General features: G+C 35.4%; 1 protein-coding gene across 1 annotated transcript in view; it reads left to right on the forward strand.

The window, feature by feature from the left end:
- Positions 1-1,049: 1,049 nt before the first annotated feature.
- The window catches only part of LOC150093153 (uncharacterized), a 76,762-nt gene continuing 59,505 nt past the window's right edge, over positions 1,050-18,306 (forward strand). The window contains exons 1-2 of the mRNA XM_090413749.1: positions 1,050-1,248; positions 4,704-4,793. Coding sequence (XP_090269875.1) covers positions 1,156-1,248; positions 4,704-4,793 — 183 coding nt within the window. The 5' untranslated portion in view covers positions 1,050-1,155. The remainder of the gene's footprint in view (positions 1,249-4,703; positions 4,794-18,306) is intronic.

Here is an 18,306-nt window from a genome sequence, read left to right on the forward strand (position 1 = left end):
TCTTGAAAGACACATGGTCAGTTCATAGATGCGCCACAAAGAAGATAGCATTGCTCAATGTTCGTGGCAATACAAACAGAGGTCTGAGGCCAAACCAGGAAAAATAGAATCATACCATCACACTCCTCAAAATTTCATAGTACTGTATGCGATGCATTCTCAAATCATCTACTCGACTCGGCTCTCCCCCCCTCCCCAAGATTAAATCCTGAATGTGCTACTAGTTCTTAGGGACTAAAGACCGTATGAGACCGGTAAACTCACCTTTAGTCGAAAGAGACTGGATAAATGTACCTCGTGTCATGGACAGAAATCGAACCCAGGTCTTTGCGACTAAAGAGCTTTGTGTATATCGACTGAGCTTCAAAGGCCCGCTTTTTATTTTATCAACATATTGTCTAAATTCACGCGAACTTTGAACAGCATGTCACTCTTATTACAGTCCTCCCCTCATGTATTCTCCTTCTAATTCTTAGTGGAGGTTCGGTATAGTGGTTGAGACAGTTGTAGGTGTCCTCCCGCGATGAGTCTTCGGACTCCTTGGAGGTGGTATGAATAATAATAATAATAAAAAAATCAGCTAACGCCTTTTTATTCCCGTATACGGGGAGTAGATAATAATAATAATAATAATAATAATAATAATAATAATAATAATAATAATAATAATAATAATAATAATAATAATAATCTTTGCTCCCATTGTTGAGATTATTATATGCCAAAATTATGATTAGTGCATTTTGAAAGATGAAGTATTTCGAAATATTAATAATGGACATTTTTAAAGATCTACTTAGTAATAACTTTCCAATGATTCATTTGGTTATCTAAATGTGGCAATATGGCTAAGGAACAGAGAGTTAGAATTAGTATTCCTCCCCCCCCTCTCTTTTTAACACAAACAAAACAGTTTAAAATTACAAAATTTGGATTAGAAGGCTGTTTCTTTATATTATTCGAGATTATTTATATAACTTTTATGTGATACGCTTAAAATATTTTCACCAATAGTAATTGAGATATGGTAGTCCATCGAATGCAATCTACACCAATCGCGTTTAAGAGTACAGTATTACGGTAAATTCAAATTACGAAAACGTGGATAATGTTAGTTGTTAATTGAAACATTTAGCTCTTGTATTTTATATAAATATGGTCTCATATACGGTGGAAGAACTGCAACAGCTGACATATATTGAACTTCGGAAACGTGCTAAAGACATTGGTATCAGGAAAAGTATGAAAGTAAGTGTACGATCTTTTATTTAGATACGAACTGCTTACTCGCTGTTGATTTTAATGGAGCGGTTAATTGCATAATAGTTGAAGGATATGACAGAATAGTTCCCAGTTTATATTATTAAATATTAAGGCGAACAATGAAAACTGTACCGAAAGAAATGACACGTTCAAAGAAATAAAACATGTTTAAACTTGTGTAGGAATTAATGTAACGAAATATAATAATATAACATAAGCAAACTGCTTCTGTATATATCGCCAACTGTTAACAGTAAGCAGGTCAAAGTGCACTAACACAGAGTCATTAAAACAAAGAAATAGAGTATGCATTTCCAGTGCGAGCTATTTCCTGACTGGATAAAGTTGTGATATTCTGTGTGTGTGTGTGTGTATAAATATATATAGATGAGTCTCTTGACTCCATGGAGTTCTCTTGATAATAATATGATAGAAAGGTCACTTAGGAAACATGAGATATATTTCTATATACCACTGAAACATAGTTGAATGGCACTGATTCCACTTATAAACTCAATCTTGGTCTTGTTCCTTTTCCCACCTTAATCTTAAAGGGGGGAAAATTCCCAAAAAATGCCAAAATTTTACACAAACTATAAATATTAGATGAAGAGGGGCACCTTCAGCACTTGGTCAGCTTAGTGCTGACACACTTTGCCTTTGAATATAAAGGAATGGGACCTTTGCTGGCTTAAAGGGGAAAAAAAAAAGGTTGCTATTTGAGCAAAGAAGTATAAACATGCATAGTGCTCTTAAGTAACCTTGATGAATCTTCTTTACCTATCAGTGAAGAAGATTCATGAAAGTATCTTCAGTGTGCTTCATTCAAATGGTAACCTTACTTTTAAAAAAAAAAATCAATAGAAGTCGGAACATTATTATTATTATTATTATTTGACACCTCCAGGGTGTCCAAAGACTCATCGTGGATGACTGTTTTTTGGTATTCATATTACTACCAAGACTTCACCGTACTATAGTTTAACAATGAATAATTTAAAACAAAACATTCATGCAAAATTTAACATTTCTATTTATGAATAGAACAGAATATGAAATGAGTACTTTATCTGACAGATGCTGTTTATTAAACTATACAAATTTGTACTATAGCAAACACCGCCACTTTCATTTGATACAGTAAGTGAAAATTAGCTATTTCACGGCAGTGTATCATCATACGATTATTATTATTATTAGCTGCTTCTTTGATCCCTGTGAATTCTGCAGTGAATCCATGTTACTTCATTGAAAAAATTTTATTTTATTTTATTTTTTTGTTAAAACTGAAGTCAGATATTCTGAAAGCTTCCTTTTTAATAGGATGTACTATTTAAAAATGGAAATATAGAAAATTGATATTTGTCAGTCCTAGATGAGGCAATTTTTTATTTCTTTTTCTTTCGTGTTTTTTTTTTTTTTTTGTTAAAGTTTGTGCATATGCATTCTAATATTAGTAATTATTAAAAAGGATAATAAATATCTATTATTTTATAATAAGTAGACAAACTGTTTTTCTCTCAAGTTTTGAAACTGATTCAGAAATTTCAAGAATACAAACTTTCAATGACAGTTTCTGTGGCATCAGTCTTCCTAAAAGACTTTAACTCTGCCCAGGAACCTATATATTCATCTTTTTATTAATGCTTCTGATTAAGGATATTACTTTATTTTTCGGACATGTATTTTGAACAAGTGTCAGACCAGTTTCTCATCAGAGAAACTAGTCTGACACTTGTATCAAAGGTTTGCAGTCTCATAAGCTCTTGCTAATTACCAGCCCTCTGGTAAATATTAACAATATTTACCAGAGGGCTGGTAATTAGCAATTAATTAATTAAAATATTTGTAATTAAAATATTACAAATTTCTTGCAATTTTTTGTTCAGTTAAAAAGAATAAAGCATAAATGAAGAAATAAGACATTAAAAACACATGTAATTTCCTGTAAAATAAGCATTATGAAATTATTATTTTATTTTTTTGGTGCATCCATGATTGAAACAAACTGTTAGTTTTCATATTCTGGGACCAGAGGAGTGTATGTTTACTTCAGTCAAATTGATGTGGTTTTAAATTGACTTTAAATGGTCAGGTAAGCTTTCAAGGACCATAGTGCAGGCTACTCTTCTTCCAGTATATTGGTCTTGAAAAAGAGCAATTAACAGATTAAGAAATACCAAATCATTCACAGATATACAGAAAAGCCAATACTAATGACTCGTGCACCTAGAAGCAAGCACTCCTGGCTTACAGCCCTCCAACATAACCATCGTAAGTTAGTAAAGACAATATGCACATCACATTTTACTTAAGCAATTAAAACACTTTGCTGGTCCCATAGTATGAAAAGTAAGGTTTTGCTATATTCATGGATGCTGGCATTGCTATATAGCTTGGGTAATGTCAGCCAGTTGGCTGAGTGGATAGCGTATTTGCTCTCCAGACAAAAGGCTGAGGGTTCGAATCCTGCCATGGGCATGGATGCTTGTGATTATCTGTGGAAATACCAGTAGTGGTCAGGAGTAGATGGAATTGGTGTAGTTGCGGTTAGTTGGTAATTGAATGGTGGAGACGGAGTTGTAGTGCAGGTGCCCTCCCTCGTGAGTCCTTGGAGGTGTGTGTCAAATAATAATAGTAATTTAAAAAAAAAAAAATTGCATACATATATATAAAATCATTTCACAATGCATATTTTATGGGAAATTGCGCAGGTTTTTGTATTTGTTTCTTTATTTACCTTATTCTTTTTAACTTAACAAAAAACAGCAACAAGACATTTGATTTTTCTCAGTTTTAGAGGAAGCTGGGTTAATGTGAGCCCTATTTTATTTTTAATTTTTCTCCCCTAACTCCTTTAGCCTCTTACTATCCATTGCTAGATGGCCGTCTCCTTTCAAGCTCTGTCTGTCTTTAGCCAATGTCCACCATCTGGCACCTCCATAGTGCAACTGGAAGAACAGCAGAACATTGCATCCTTTGATTGAAAAGACCTGGGTTTGATTCTTGCCGTGATGAGGGGAATCCTTATACGGGCTTTTTCAAGGTGAGTTAGCTGATCTCATACAGAGGCAGCAGGGTTTTTCTCCCAGAAACTCTGGGAGAAATCAAAAAATACCATTGATGATGAAGGACAATAGATGGCATTGGTGGTAATAGTGTTGTAGTAGGAGAATTAATAGTGAAGAGGGTAAGATGTGTATTTAGCAAAGTAGTGTCCTCCTGCGACAAATCGTTGGACTCCCTGGAGAAGGTGTCACATAATAATAGTAATAATCTCATGTCAAACTTTTGTAGATCATGCCTTTTTTCCTATTTGATATAAAGTGATCGATATTTATTATCCTTTTTTTTTTTTATTGATTTTCGTTGCTCACTTTGAAGCATTTTAGGTTTTTTCTTCATTAATTATAATAATAGTAATTTTTATTTTATTTTAGACAGATAAATTGATTGCTGCAATTTTAGCACATGATGAGGACTGTCATTCACCTGAATCCAAAAGAAACAGGGGACTAACAGAAAATAAGGTAACTATTTAGAACAAAACACTGAAAGTTTATTAAATGTTACAATGTCCATGTTTTCTTTTTTTCGAAATAATAAAATTTAGGGGATACTGTGCATTAGACTTTGCTTTTTATATAACAAATGTAAGCTCAGTTACTATTTACACATGCCTACAGTGAACTTTTCACTGTAAGCATGTGTAAATCTGGCACAAATTTACGCTGTAGGCATATGTAAATAGGATACACTAACCACTCAGCCAGCCTGGTTAGCCGAGTGGTTAGCGTTTCCGCTCTCCAGCCAATAGGCTGTGGGTTTGAATCCCTCGTGGATGTTTGTGATTGTCCTCTCCCAATACGGACTGGATCACCATGGGAGTAGTAGACCCAAAACCTTCCGCAATGGGAGAGGCCTTCACTTTTCTTTTCTTTCTTGCAGTGGGTAGAAAATAGGCTGAAAATTTAAAAAAAAAAAAAAAAAAAAAAGCAGTGAACTACCATAGGTTTATGTTATTACAATGTTGAAGACATTGATTGATAATGCCACTGTATTTAATTTCTGTTTTTATCACTGTGTATCATTATTAGGAGTCATTTTTTTGCTTTTTTTTTTTTTTTACTATAACTTTTATATTTAAAAAAAAAATATTTTTTTTTTTTTTTTTTACAACAAATCAGAGCTTGACAACTACACTCACCTGTGGTGACTGCATTTTGCCAGCTAGTGAGTAGGCTGGGTAAAACAATTTTTATAAAAAAACTTGTTAAACAAAATCTTAACTTTTTAAAGAAACACAAATGCAGCACAACTAATTTATGGTACTCCTATTAACTTATTTGGACATATCATTAAAAAAATGAAGGGAGAGGGGTATCTTGGACGGTAGTGTTTTGCATCATTTGTCGAGCCCTGAAAAAAAAAACAAAGTATACAGCATTTAAGTCTCATTTGAGTTCATTAGTTGAAAAAAAATGAGTTGTATTAGCCTGCTATTGTTTTGTTTTTGTTATCCTCTTCCCAAGTATACTGGAATCATCGGCAGGGAATCCCTGTGTAATTTTTACATTTTCTTTTCTTTTCGAATGAGTCTTATGAGACCACTACTTCAATTATCTGGAATTTGGACTTGATTATGCATTTCAGCCACTGTGAAAACTTGCATATCAACCTCTCTAGCTGCTGTTCCCTATTTCAAGGGAACAGCAGCTAGAGAGGTTGATATGGAACATCACCCAGTCTTCAAAAGAAAATATTCAGAGATATTCCAAAATATCTTTATCTTCAGTTTTTATGTTACTTTGATCATCAGATTACTTTATAATATCCCCTTTCCCCTTCCATCTCTAGCTTTTCAATAATCTCCAGAAGATTTTGCTAATTGTATATTTTTCTTTCTCATGAGTTTTCTTGTAAACACTTGGCTTTCGTGCCTTTTTTTTACCTCTATATTCTCTTGAGATATATACTAGCTTACTTTCATTATGATTTATTCTTTCAGGCCTCCCCCTACAACTTCTAGAGTCCAAAAGTTGATCTCCTTTGTCCTTGTAGACAATTTTATTTCTCCTGGTTCAGTTGATGCTTTCTTCCACCAAGACTGTGTTCTGGTTCTCATTTTCAACCTCTTTCACTCTCCCCCAAATATGAGGGTGGTCTGAAAGTTCTTGGCTTAACAATGAAAAAAAACGAATTTATAATTTCAAAATTATTTTTTGATATAATTTTCCTTAAGACTAATACATGTATTCCAGCGATGCTCCCATGCCATTATCCTGTCCCTGTAGTGGTTCTCAGTAAGATCTGCAAAATATCGCTCTACAACTGCAATCACCTCTTGATTCGAAGAAAAACCCTGACCAGCGAGGAAGAGTTTTGGTTTTGGGAAGAGATAGAAGTCTCAGGGAGCCAAATCTGGGAAATAAGGCGGATGTTCCAACAATTCATAGTGCAGATCCCTTAATTTTCCCATTGCCAAAACACCTTGTGGGCAGGTACATTGTCTTGATGAAATGTTTTTTTTTTTTTCTTCTGCAAACCGGGTCTTTTTTCATGAATTTTTTCATCTAGTCTGGTTAAAAGATCAGAATAATATTCCCCAGTTATTGTTTTAACCTTTTCAAGATAAGTAATAAACAAAATGCCTTTTTAGCATCCCAAAACACCACTGGCATGCCCTTTCCTGCTGATGGAACCAACTTTGTCTTCTTTGGCACTGAACAACCGGCTTCTGTCCACTGATTTGACTGCTGTTTGGATTCTGGTGTGTTATGGTGAATCCAGGTCTCATCCATAGTAATAAATCAATGCACCAAATCAGTTTTATTCTTGTTAAAATGTTCCAAGCACTGTTCAGAGATTTTCATGCGAGTGCATGAAAATGAGCATTGATGAGCAAGCATGGCACCCATCTTGCGCAAAGCTTTTTCATTTGCAATTCTTCATGCAAAATATATTCTACACATTTTTTGAAATGCCTATAGTCTTAGCAATTTCACGCACTTTGACTCACCGGTCATCCAATACCATATCGTGTACTTGATCAATGATTTCTGGTGTTGTTACACTTTCTGGACGTCCTTCACATGGATCATCTTCAAGGCTGGTATGGCCATGTTTAAACTTGGCAGCCCATTTCTTAATTGTCGAAAATGAAAGAGAAGAGTGCCCATAAACTTTTATGAACTTCGAATAATTTTCTTTTACAAAGAATTTTATAACCACACGATACTCAATTTTATCCATTTCAAGAAATACAGACAACATTTTTGCTTCAGACAGCTGTATAAAACAAACTACTTGATAGAATGACTTGCAATTTCACATGGATGCTTATGACAGATGTACCAACAAGAAAAAAAAAATCTTGCTGATAGTGTTGCAATCTATGGTTAAGGCCGAGAAATTTTCAGATCACCCTCATATTCATATATTTGAGTCTACAGTTAATCTCTGAAAGCTGCTTGATTTTAATCCTTTTTAAAACTACAGGATAACAGTTAGCACCACATTGAAAATGTGGTGCTAAATGAATTAAAAATTCTTAGAAATGGAGGAAAGAGTGCTATAAATGGAATAAGAAATGACAAAGTTGACATGAAAACTGGTGAAAAAGATATCCTTGATTGTATGAGGTAATTGCTTCAGAAATTGCTAAATGAAACAAACAGTAACAGCACAGTGGTTAAAAAAAAAAAAAAAATTACAAGTATTCAGGAATACATATCCATACTTGGAGTAGAAAAATCCATCAAATGCCTGAGATATGGAAAGGCAGCAGGAGTAGATGATTTTCGACCAGAAATGCTCAAATATGGAGGTACAAAAGTCTTGCAGTGGCTGCACCTCATAGTTCAGAAGGCCTGGACAGAGGGACAAATTCCAAATGATTGGAGTAGAGCTCTTATAGTATCATCTATAAAAAGGGAAATAAAACCGAATGTGATATAATTGCAGAGCTATTTCCCTGCTGAGTGTTTCTGGTAAGATTTATGCAAGTATATTTGAGAAACGGTTAAGAAGAAAGCTTGGTGAAGAACAAGCTGGATTCAGGCCAAATAGAGGTTGTCAAGATCAGATTTTCACTTTACAACAAATAGTTGAGGAATTGTGTGAATATAACAAAGATCTGTATTTAAGTTTTGTAGATCTAGAAAAGATATGACGAGGTGCCAAGAGGAAAACTATTCAAAACGCTAGTTATATGGTGCAATGGGGCATTATATCAAGTAGTACTTAGTTTTTGAGTTGTAAGGCAGCAGTTAGAATTGAAAGAAGTACAGGAAGATAGTTTAATGTTAAATCTGGTGTCAGACAAGGATGTACATTATCCCCTCTATTATTAATTAACTATATGGATCACATTATGAAGGAAAACAGTATTAAACCTGATACCAAAATTGGAGATGTTAATCTCAGCTCTTAATTTTATGCAGACAATGCTATACTTTTTAAATAAATCCAGTACAAGTCTGCCAGATTCCCTGACTAAATTGAATAAGTGTTGTAATGAATTTGGTACGAAAATCAGCAATAACAAGACATAGAAAGACAGAAGCATTGTGAATGGAGAACTTGCAGAACAAGTAAAACATTTCAGCTTTTTAGGCCAATTTTTAGTGAAGATGATAAATTAAATATGGAAATGGACAACAGAATCAACAAAACTGGTATGGTAGGAAGTCAACTGAATAAATTTATGTGGAATAGGAGAGAAATTAGTCGAAATACTAAATTAGCTGTATACAAGACAGTTTTCAAATCAATTTTAACTTGTGGATCTGAGAGCTGGGTTAGAAATAAAAATACTTGAGTAGAGACTAGAGACCACAGATATGAGTCCCAAGAAAGATTAGGGACGTGAGATGGCATTAATGGCAATATCATATTAAAAACTAGGATATTAGGAAAGAACTTGACATTGTTAGCGTGTAGGAGTGTGTTAACAAAGCTATTCTCAGGTGGCATGGTCACTTAAACAGAATGAGAGAGTAAAGATTAGCAAAGCAGTTGTTCTCTGCCTCTGTTGGGTGGAAAAAGACCCAGAGGAAGACCAAGATATAGGTGGATTTATACAGTAAAAAGTGCTCTACAGAACAGAAATATAAGATCAGATAATATTGAAGTCTTGACAGCTAACAGATTGATTTGGAGGAAAATTGTTGATAGGAAGTTAGTAATGATGTAAGTTTTTCATATAGTACTATCATAATATCCTATACACCCATTGAGAGTACATGTCAGGAATTTGGTGATGAGTCCATTCTACCACCACCCTTATGCAATGGCACTATCTTACCTTGGGCACCTTTCCTATAGCCAGACTCTTAATAAAAAGCTGCCAATGGAGTAGTCCATTTCTTGGAACTGACAACTCTATTTAATGATTCAAAGTGATCATTAAACAACTCTACTATGTCTTCTGCATCACTCACTCTACTCCCATTTTAATCTAACAGCTTCATTCTTCTACAGTCATTTTTCTTCTTACTGACCGCATAATGAAAGAATTCTTTCAAATTTTCCTTGGATCTCAGGGCTAATTTCTTCTCATATTTTTTTTCCTTCCTTACCACGCTATTCACTTTCCTGTTCTGCAACTTCTCTCCATTCCTCTCCTTATACCCACAACCTCCCCCCCCCTTTTTTTTCTTTTTTTTTTTCCAACCTGCAGTTTCTGTTTGTTATCAAATGGGAACTCCAGATGGAAAAAAAATTTTACAACCATTTATGTCAAATAGTGTTCTGTTTTTTTTTTTTCACTCGGTATGCATCTTGCTACTAATAAATATTTCTTTATTAGTTATCTTGCACTGGTGATATTGCACCCACTGATTTCTAGGATTATTATAATCACTTGCCTTATAATTCCAAAATAAATTCCTTTCTTCTTGATACTTCTGCATTTCTGTTCATCCAACAAGTCAAGACTACATGGTCACTTTCAAACTGAGGACAGTTATGACATTTCAGTTATAGTCGGGTCCTCTGATGCTAGGACCAAATCCTAAACACCCGAACCTTGTGTTCCTTCTACATGTTGCCGAGGTATGTATCCCTCAACAATTCCAGAAATTCTGTTCCCTTACTACTACATGCTAATTTCCCAATTTTTAACTACTACTGTAGTTAAAAATTTCCCATAATGATCACTTGTTTTCTATTACAGAACTCAATTGCCTAAATATTTTTTACTCTTTAAACTCTGTATTCTCTGGTCCTTAGCAACATCCCAATAAATAACCTGTTCTGCTCAGCCCCACTTGACACTGTATACTCTCAAAACCATTAGTGCCATTTCCTTCAATTCTCTTCTCTTAGAGGACACAACTCATCACTTATCATAAGCAATACCTGAAACTGTGTTTGCCCTTTCTATCCTGCTGAAATATGTTATACTCTTCTACTTCTATTCCTGTTAGTATATCAACTTTGGTCAATTATATTTCACTGGTCCTAATAATCTTTGGACTGACCTGGCTAAGGCTATGTATGCCACTAATTTATCTCCTTTATTTCTGATACTTTGACATTTGTATAAAGAAACATCAATGCATTCAGTATTTCCATACCTGCTATTATTCCTTCCAGACTCCATTTGATTCAGTATTTGATCCCATTGTGTATTCACAGCCATCATCCAAACCTTGGTTGTCAAAAGTGTGCCAACGCATTAAAAAAAAAACTGCGCATCGAATAGCTCAAGTCCAAAACTCCAGCTGCTCACTCTGCCTATACTATAGCTTGCAATAACTACAGAATCATCACTAAATCCAAATAAGACATTGAAAGGCCAAATGCTTCCAACTCGCTCCTGTCCAAATAGCAGTTGTTCCGTTTAGTCCTTTGCCAAGGCCATTGGGCACAACTTTTGCCCCCCCCCCCCCCCCAGTTTCTAACATCTAGATGGTACTGTAGTCGCCTCACCTAGTGTAGTCACCTAAAGACAAGGCTGACATACTGGCATTACTCTTCTCTTCCAATTCCTGTATTGATGATCTGAGCAAAGTTCCCTCCACAACCAAGAACTGCTCTTGCCATGTCACCCATAGTCTTCTGCCAGAAAGATATCCAATAAGTGGGATACCATTTGATCCTGATAGTATCCCACTTATTGTGTTAAAGACTTTTTCCCCAGAACTAACACCTATCTTGTATCGTGTCCTCAGTCTATCCTATTCAATTGGCATCTACCTTACATCATGGAAAGAGGCCTACATCCAACCCATCCCAATGAAAGGTGAAAATCAACCAATGAACTACCACCTGATTGCTGTTACTTCTGTTCTCTCTAAAATTATGGAGGTCATCAGTAACCAACTCCTGAACCACCTAGAGAGACCTACCAACTAATCAGTGACCAGCAATATGAATTCTGCAACTCAGTCTATAGCAGCGGTTGCCAATCTTTTGGACCTCACGGACCACTAAACCCACAATTTTGAATCCCGCAGACCACTAACATGAATTTTTTTTTTAAAAAAAAGGTACAAAAGTATAAAATAATGATCATAAAAGTTGCATTTTATTAATATAAAATGCACTTATTTAATTATAACAAAATTATTAGTGTGATATATGTTGCTGCTTGATAAGTTTATGGATTCTTGGCTTCAATGATGTCACTGCAATATGGAGAGCCGTTTCTATTTCAAGCCAACCAACAGCGGTACTTATTTTTAATTGCCGTAACAGATGAGAATGTCTTTTCACACTAATAGGTTGTTGCAAATTGAATCAAAATTTTTGATGGCTTTAAAAATTGAATACACTCAGCACTGGGTATTCAATTTTTATGGAGAACCAAAAATGATGGCTTGATGAGGACGAGTGGAATTTAGCTTTGAGACTGTCGTCGGATGCTAGATCGATTAGGCTTTCTTTTTCTTTCATGCTCAAATTGCTATCTTCAATTTTTGCTTCCATTATCCACATAATGCCATGTCGTTATTTGGCCATTTGGTAATACTTTGCGTAACCTCACGGTTATGCGAAGTATTACCAAAGAAATGCAAAATGCTTGGTTGCTTTTTCTCACTCATTGTGGGTTTATTTTATTCGAATCTTAAACCAAACAAGAAATGACAGTTATCAAACTCAAGCTCTTCGATGCTTAAATATCACACTGTGCACAGTTAAAATAAAAAAGATCGCTGGTCGCTTACCTAAGAAGAGTATCATGAGGAATAAACACCAGTATAGTATTAACAGACGACAATTCACTTCAAAAAAATAAAACAATCGGACGAGAATCGGTATTCACAGGGGGTTTGATTTTGTGACAGTACACATGTGCCACTGAAGCCTGGCGCATGCATACTAGCATTTGCAAGCCGTGTCAATGGTGGCCCGACAACAAAAGCACACCTAGACAAAAATTGTCAACAATCCTGGGTCTGTGTCCAAATTTCTCCACAGACCACCAAAATTTTCCCTCAGACCACTAATGGTCTGCTGACCTCTGGACACAAGCTATGGAAAAATTCGGAGAAACTTCCATAGTAGTTGTTCTTGATATTTTAGAGCATTTAATCAGGTTTGGCACAGGGCCTACTTAGCAGACCATACGGTGGCAGTTTGCTTTCCACATTCTGGAACTGGATTGCCAACATTCTCACTGGTCACTCACTACATGTCACGGTGGATGGTTTCCTTTCCTCAGATATCCCCACCAATGTAAGAGTACCCCAGGGTTTCATTTTTTCACCCATTCGCTTGTATATAAATGACTTTTATATACAAGCAAACCTCCCCTCTCACAGACTTCCAGTCCTATCCATAGCTCCAGTCCACTCCATTCCTCCTTTTCAAGATCCACCACAACTAATGTTCTGAACTCTGGCCTTGTAGCTATATCTCAATGGGACAACCTTATAGATTTCAGTACCACTAAACTCAGTCTTGTCTGATCTCAAAAGCGCTTGCATCCCTCTCCTTTACTTTCAGTAATATCCAGAATCAAACACTCATATATCCTTTCTTGGATTGACATATACCTCCAACCTTTCCTGGAGAAACTATGGTTGAAACATATTTCAGCCACATCTCCTGCAGCTGCCTAAAAAAAACTTGGTGCATTTTTCTGCTGAAGACACTACTTCACAATTGCTAATTATAGAATTCCCAAATCTGCCCATAGAATATTGCTCCCATACCTATGATTGCTCAGTTCTATCCAGAAGACGGCAATGCATGATCTTCTCTCACATATCCACTTCACTCTCACAGGCATTCAGTTTCTGCCTTGTTTGCCTCTTCTACAAATAATTTCATGGACAGTATTCTGCTGAATTGACCACTATTATTCTTCCACTTTCTCTAAAATTATTAGAACGAGAGCTACTGCTAACCAACACCCTTTTACAGTCCATCTTAAAATTCGCCGAACTATTTTCACTGCCTCCTCTTTCATTTCATGTACTTCAGTTCTTTAGAACAGCCTCTCCGACTCTGCTTTCCCAAAAGAATACAACCTTCAGTTCAAAAAAAAAAAATGTAAACAGATTCCTCCTTTCTTCTGATTCTCTTACCAACATAGAGCACTGTCTGCAGTAAGTCTTGTGGCTTTTCATATGTGGGTCAGAAAAAATAAAAATAAAAAATCCCACAAGGGGCCACCCTGCACTAATACTCTCACTTCCCCCGAGAATAACTTTCTCTCTCTCTCTCCAGTTGCCTATATCCTTATTCAAATGCACTCAAGCATCCACATAATCCAAGTCTCTTTTGACACATTCTTGCTATCAAGTCATTCATTATTAATGATCTTTTCAACTCTGCATTATCATATCTAAGTAATATGCTTACTGTCTTCCTCTCATGCTCTTCTTCCATACAACCTCAAGCATAAACATCTCTCACTACCTCATTCACATGACCTCTCAGGTCATATGCAGTGGTGCACCCAGGGAGGGGGCCAAGACCCCCCCCCCCCAAAAAAAAAAAAAAGAAAAAGGAAATAAACACTAGAAAATTTTCCATAAATCTTTTCCTAATTAAAATAGATTTTTTTAAAATTTATGTTGTCTCTATTTCTATACTATTTGTCATGTATTGGCGATCACAGCAGGTGCTGAGTCATAGGTCATATGCAATGCGTAGTGTGTATTCGTAAATCATCTACTCAACTCCCCCCCCCCCCCCAAGATTAAATCCTGAGTGTGCCACTGGTCATATGTACCCACTCTCACAATCATCTCTTTTGCCTGGCTTAATTGCCATAATCGCACTATATCATTCTTCCAGGAAAGCACTCCTTTAGCATTGTATTTTGCACTTTATAAATCAATGAATTTCCATACATTACAGCTCGCTGCCCCATTTATTTCTTGCTTGCCAACAAAGGTTGGTCGATTGGTAGTTTGAGTGCAGTTAGTAGTTGGAAGGGATCAATCATTCGATGCTGTTGGCACACTCTCCCTCAATGAGTCTGGACTCCCTGGAAGTGTCACATAATAATGCATTCTCTCTCTCTCTCTCTCTCTCTCTCTCTCTCCTTCTTTGACTCTGTTCTTGCACTTCTGCTTACTTGCCTTCCTGTTGTCTCTCCAGCCGTAGTTCCTGCACTATCTTACCTTTTGCTCCCACTCATTCTCTGGTGTTCTATTCTCTCTCACTCCCTGCCCTCTTGTTTGTTTAACATCAGTTGGCCTTTCCAGTCTCTTAATGTCTTTCATGCTTCTGAACTCCCTTTTCATATACTCCACTTCTTCTCTCTCTCTCTCAGTAACCTACTCTCACTCACCGACCCAATCGTCACTACCCTCTAAATCTATGGCATTACGTGATGCATTATTCATCTCTCTCTCTCTCTCTGCCATTTCATTGTCTGTTCTTCATATTCAGATGAAGGATCATGAATCTGCTTCTCCTTTGTTGTTATGAAATTGAAAAACATTATTTGAACACTATTGCATATTCCATTTTTCCTTTTGATAACATCAAATTTCAATAACTTAGAAAGTCAGGATTTGTGACTCACACCTTGAAATTCCATATGATGAAGTGGAAACATGCCTCACACACTTATTGATTTATCTATTTTGGTAATCTTGTGAGGGCTTCCTAAATCTATTAACACTAAAGTACAATGATTTGATGTCCATGTTGAGGATATAGAAAGTTTTTCAATAGGATTTTTTTTTATTTTTATTTAAAAAATATAAAAAAAGGAAACAGAATCCCATGGATGGAAATATGAATATTTCCAGCAATAGTCATTAAATTGCATGCATCTTCACCACTTCTTCTATATAGTTTCTGATGGCATTCTATAAATAATGCTAGTCTTAGATGATTATAACTGAAATTATTAGCAAAACATAAGTAACTAAATTACTTTCATATTTAAATCATAGGATTTCTTTCATTAAAGAAACCCTCTGATCAAAAGAAAACTTTTATTAGTTGCAGCTCTTAATACATGTTGCACATGCATAATAATCAAGGTTTTTTTTTTTTTTTGGTGTCTTAACTACCTAAATGGCATTTGGATGAAATATCAATTTATCATTGGTATCCCTGTTATTTCAATTGTTCAATCAAATGTTATTTTTATTTCAATTATTACACTATGCATCCATCTCATTTTTGATGTGGAAACATATCTTGGCTAGTAGAGTGGATAAAAATCATTGTATTAAAAAATTGTAGCTTCCAAAATTTATGAATATTTTTCATCATTAAGTTTATGTTTTATCTTTTTACTCTTTGCATTGAGCTGCCAACCTTATTTAGCACAGTTGAATACATGTTTCCAAATGATTCACCAAAAAGATCTGCCAACCTAAACATAGAGCGAGACATGTAATATGGCTGCATTATTTGCAGCCATACTGTATATCAGCTGAATGTAGAATAAACATGGGGGGGGGGACCGAGCTAATGACAATTACTTTTCATTTTATGCAAATTATGGACTCTACAACCGTGTTTATAAATAATTATTTTAATTTCCTGACATTTTGACATTCATATTAAGGTCATCAGGAGTATACACATGTATACAGAGACAAGCTAAATTACATTTCACACAGTATGATGGAGAGACAATGATTTGATCAAAGGTTATTCTATTGGCCTGACCTCTAGTGAAAATAAAATAAAATTATAATAAATAAATGAAATAAAATTTTTCTTGAATCAATTTTTATGTAGCAAGCAACTGTAGCTTGCTTCATTCTACTTTTCTAAATCTCCATGTTGACATCCATTTTCTCAATCAAATTAATTTAACAGTGGTAAACATCTGCCAATTTATTTTCAGTCTCCTTTTTTTTGGTGACAACTGCTTCTTCAATCCACAACTCCTGCCACCTGTTCTACATCTTCATGGTCAACCTCAGATTCCTGCTCTTTACTTAGAAGCACTCTCTTGTTTTTTCTCTTGTTGAATCCTGTGAATGTACAAACATTTTCAGCGGCTTATTCCAAACACTATTCATATACTCCGCTGTCACCTCATTCTATGCAGCATCTATATACAATGGAAGAGATTATATTCCTTGTAAGTTTTTTTTTTTAGTAGCATCAATAGCATGAGCAAAATTATTTCTTAAATAATGTCTTGACAGCAGTATCTTGATGAACATGTTAGTTCAATAGCTATCATAAGTAGTGTTCTTTAGTTGAGGACTGACAGTACTTTTAAAATAATTGAATAGAATAGTCTTCAAAACTGTTCATCCACTTTTTTTTGACACAACATTATTTGCCTGTTATTTTTCTCTAAAGTTTTCAGTACTGTTTACTTTTTTTGATCAAATTTAGTTGTGTGTGTGTGTGGGGGGGGTCTAAGAATGACTTTTTTTTTTATTAGAACATTTTTTAAAAAGAAATTGGAACTATTTGATGTGAAATTGCTGTACCAAATTTGTCTAGTTGTGCTGATAAAAATGAACTAGGATCTGTACACTTCCTACTTTTTAAAAATTTATTCCTAAATTTCACTCAAGTGCCCCTCAAGGGCTCACTTTAATGAGTATGAGAGGGGTGAACCCAAGGTACCTGATGCTGGACCATGCCTTATTTCATGCAATATACATCTATTATATTATCTGTAGACTAGTCTCTACTCTTCTTTCTCCCCCCCTTTCCCAATCTTTCCTATTTTACTTTTCTTCATCTCTTGCAGTTTGTTTATCCTACTAAATAGTAGCTAGTAGCCATTTCAGTGCCTTCTGACCTGGGTGTCCTGTCTTCCAGCACTATATCACAAGGCAATGACAAATCTCTTCTGTATACATTTTGCCCAAGAAAATCTTGTGAACAGAGGCTTAAGTTATTGTGATATAGTGCTGGAAGATGGGATGCCCAGGTCGAAAGGCACTGAAATGGAAGAGCAGAGAGGAACTTTCAATGGAGTTAACAAAAATGATAAAGCCTGATCAAAGCAGTCTGGAAGTTCAACTTCTGATAGTTAATCTCAGAAGAAGATGCCTTTTGTTTTACATACAGTAGGAACATGAAGGAACATGAAATGTAAGAAGCATGTATCAAGGAAAACTGGAACCGGTGAAGAAAGAAATGAGAACTCAAGTTAAGATGTTGGAAATCGGCGAACTGCGATGGGCAGGAATGGGTCACTTTGATACCAGTGATTTCATGATGTATTATTCTGGAGATGAAAACCTTCGAAGAAATTGAGTAGTTAGAGAATACAGAAAATGCATTTTGAGTTACAATCCAGTGTCCGATAGAATAATTCTAATCAAAATAAAGGCATACCCAGTGAATGTTACTCATACAGGTATATGCACCCACTACAGATTCAGGTGAAGATGAGATAGAAGAATTTTACAGCAGCTTGCAACAAGTGTACAGTGCTATCCAAGTAGTATACAGCTTTGATAAAACAAGATTTTTTTTTTCTTGATATTAGGTGATTGGAATGCAAAAGTGGGTGAAAAAGAAGAATGAGGCATCGCTAGAAAATTTGGTTTAGGACTGAGGAATGAAGCAGGAGAAAGGATGTTGGAGTTTCGTGTTGTGAACAGTTGCTTTATTGCAAACATTGAGAGCACTTGCTTCCAACAACAC

This window comes from Typopeltis vanoorti, chromosome 24 (assembly GCF_054136105.1).
Source record: "Typopeltis vanoorti isolate ZY-2024b chromosome 24, IOZ_Tvanoo_1.0, whole genome shotgun sequence".
NCBI classification, from domain to species: Eukaryota; Metazoa; Arthropoda; class Arachnida; order Uropygi; family Thelyphonidae; genus Typopeltis; species Typopeltis vanoorti.